Source organism: Etheostoma spectabile, chromosome 22 (genome assembly GCF_008692095.1).
Source record: "Etheostoma spectabile isolate EspeVRDwgs_2016 chromosome 22, UIUC_Espe_1.0, whole genome shotgun sequence".
Lineage (NCBI taxonomy): Eukaryota > Metazoa > Chordata > Actinopteri > Perciformes > Percidae > Etheostoma > Etheostoma spectabile.
In genome coordinates this window covers 3,808,193-3,810,218 of record NC_045754.1, presented here as the reverse complement: position 1 = coordinate 3,810,218, position 2,026 = coordinate 3,808,193, and the positions used below count along the sequence as shown (strand labels likewise).

The 2,026-nt window shown below is 52.6% G+C and overlaps 1 protein-coding gene across 2 annotated transcripts in view; it reads left to right on the top strand.

Annotated features, from left to right (window-relative positions):
- The window catches only part of si:dkey-226l10.6 (zinc finger protein Gfi-1b), a 5,107-nt gene that overhangs the window by 2,323 nt on the left and 758 nt on the right, over positions 1-2,026 (top strand). For both annotated transcript variants that reach the window (XM_032504541.1, XM_032504540.1), the window contains exon 2: positions 222-2,026. This exon is cut by the window's right edge and continues 758 nt beyond it. In XM_032504541.1, the coding sequence (XP_032360432.1) occupies positions 222-1,370 (1,149 nt within the window). In that variant the 3' untranslated portion in view covers positions 1,371-2,026. The remainder of the gene's footprint in view (positions 1-221) is intronic.

Below are 2,026 nucleotides of genomic sequence, written 5' to 3'. Positions count from 1 at the left end.
GGGGGGGGGGGGGTATATTAATTGTACTCAGACCCCCCTCAGTCATCTTATAGAGCTGAGACGTGGTGCAGCAGTGGGGTGACACGCTGATATCTCACTAAAGACCCTAAAAAAAAAAAACAGAAAACAATGATTTTACACAATTAAAGGTGTATTCTGCTGACTGTGAATGAATCTGGTGCCTCCAAAACATTGTAAAACCCCTGTTTTTCTTGTGTTAGACGTCTTCTGAACGCCCGGCGGTCGGAGGCGGGCCTGCAGGAAAAGCAACGTCGTCTTCAGTCGTGTCAGGAAATGGAAACTGGGACGGCGCAGGCGGGATGGACCAGATAAGAGTGGTGAGGATAGACGACACACACATTGCGGAGGAACAGTGTCAAGACAGGGGGAAGGTGAAAGACGCCGCACGGTACGAGATGGAGTACTTGATGCCTGCGGCGGAGGAAGAGGAGGAAGAAGAAGACGGCGTTTACGTCATCGAGTATTCAAATCCCGAAGAGGAGGGAGAGAGCTACCAGTTCACGATGTCTGTGGACAAACCGCTCCCGTCCAAAAAGCCGATAATCACACACCCCCGGGTGGGAGAGAGCGCCAGAGCTCCAAAACCCGTGGAGCCCAAACCGTCCGTAGCGCCGAGGCCGAGACCCGGCGCGAGGCAGAAGAAGAAGCTGATCGCGGAGGAGGAAAAAGAGGAGGAAGTTCTGAGCAATAAGAGCGTGCTGGAGCTCGGGGAGCACTACAGCGACGTGATGGGGGTGAACTCGGGCGTGGGTCCCAGTCGGCTGGTGTGCACGCTGTGCCCGCCGCCCGGCAAGTTCTTCAAGAGGGGCTCGGGTTTGGCCGTGCATCTGAAGCACATGCACAACCTGGACACCAACAAGAAGTTCTTCTGCGTGCCGTGCCAGCGCTCGGTTCGCACCCAGATCGAGCTGGACCGGCACACGAAACGCCACGCCAACAAGGCCGCCGTGTTCACCTGCCACCTGTGCCCGACGGAGGCGGGGAAGGGGGGGTATAAAGGGTCGCGGTGGGGTCTGAGGAGTCACCTGGAGACGGTGCACCCGGGCGTCATCCCTCGCTGCCACATCTGCAACAGAGGCTTCCAGTCCGTGGTGACGTACCTGGCCGACCAGTTCAGGCACGTGGGCGTGTCGCCACACCACTGCGCCAAGTGTCAGATCTACGAAATGACCGAGAGGGGTCTGCTCATTCACATCAAGAACCACGACAAGAAGAAGAAGCAGGAGGAGCAGGAGGAGGAGGAGGAGGAGGTGGTGGAGGTGGAGGAGGAGGCTGGGGAAACCCCCCCGCGGATGCTCGGAGTCTCCACCAACGGCGATAACTCCGCCACAGACGACTCCGACTTCTGACGCGGTTTCGTTGTGGTTCTGTCTGTCGTTGCGAACTCCTCTTTGTCAGACACGTCTGACTCTTATGCATCTTTTGACTGTTCTGATCTGACACAATTATTTGTTGTTGTTTTTTTTAAATCTCAAAATCTGCCTCAAGTTGTCCGTAACTTGTGCCGTTTGGTTGAGTCGTCTGCCTTCAGCATCGTCATTGTGGAGGAAATACAGTTTTGGTAACGCGGTCTCCACGACGATCGGTCGACAGTTTGGTGTAAAAAGGATTAGTTTGACATTTTGGGACTGCTCATTCTCTTCTTGCTGAGAGTCAGATGAAAGGACCAATACGACTCTCAGATACTTTCATTGTTTTCCTGAAATTGCTCTGGATGGATATGTTGGGTCTCCGCAAATTATTGAGTGTGGTCTAGACCCGCTTTTCTATCTGGAAAGTGTCGTGCGAGGATTTGACACTAAATGAAATTGAAATTATCTTGTCGATAAAGTCCGAAAATACTGAAAAAAATCCTGTTACAGTGACGTCTTTCAATGTTCTGTTTGACCAACAGAAAACACAAAAGTTCATAGTCATTTTTAACCAAGACTAACTTTAGAGGAGCTGAAACCGCTGTGTGTGTGTGTGTGTGTGTGTGTGTGTGTGTGTGTGTGTGTGTGTGTGT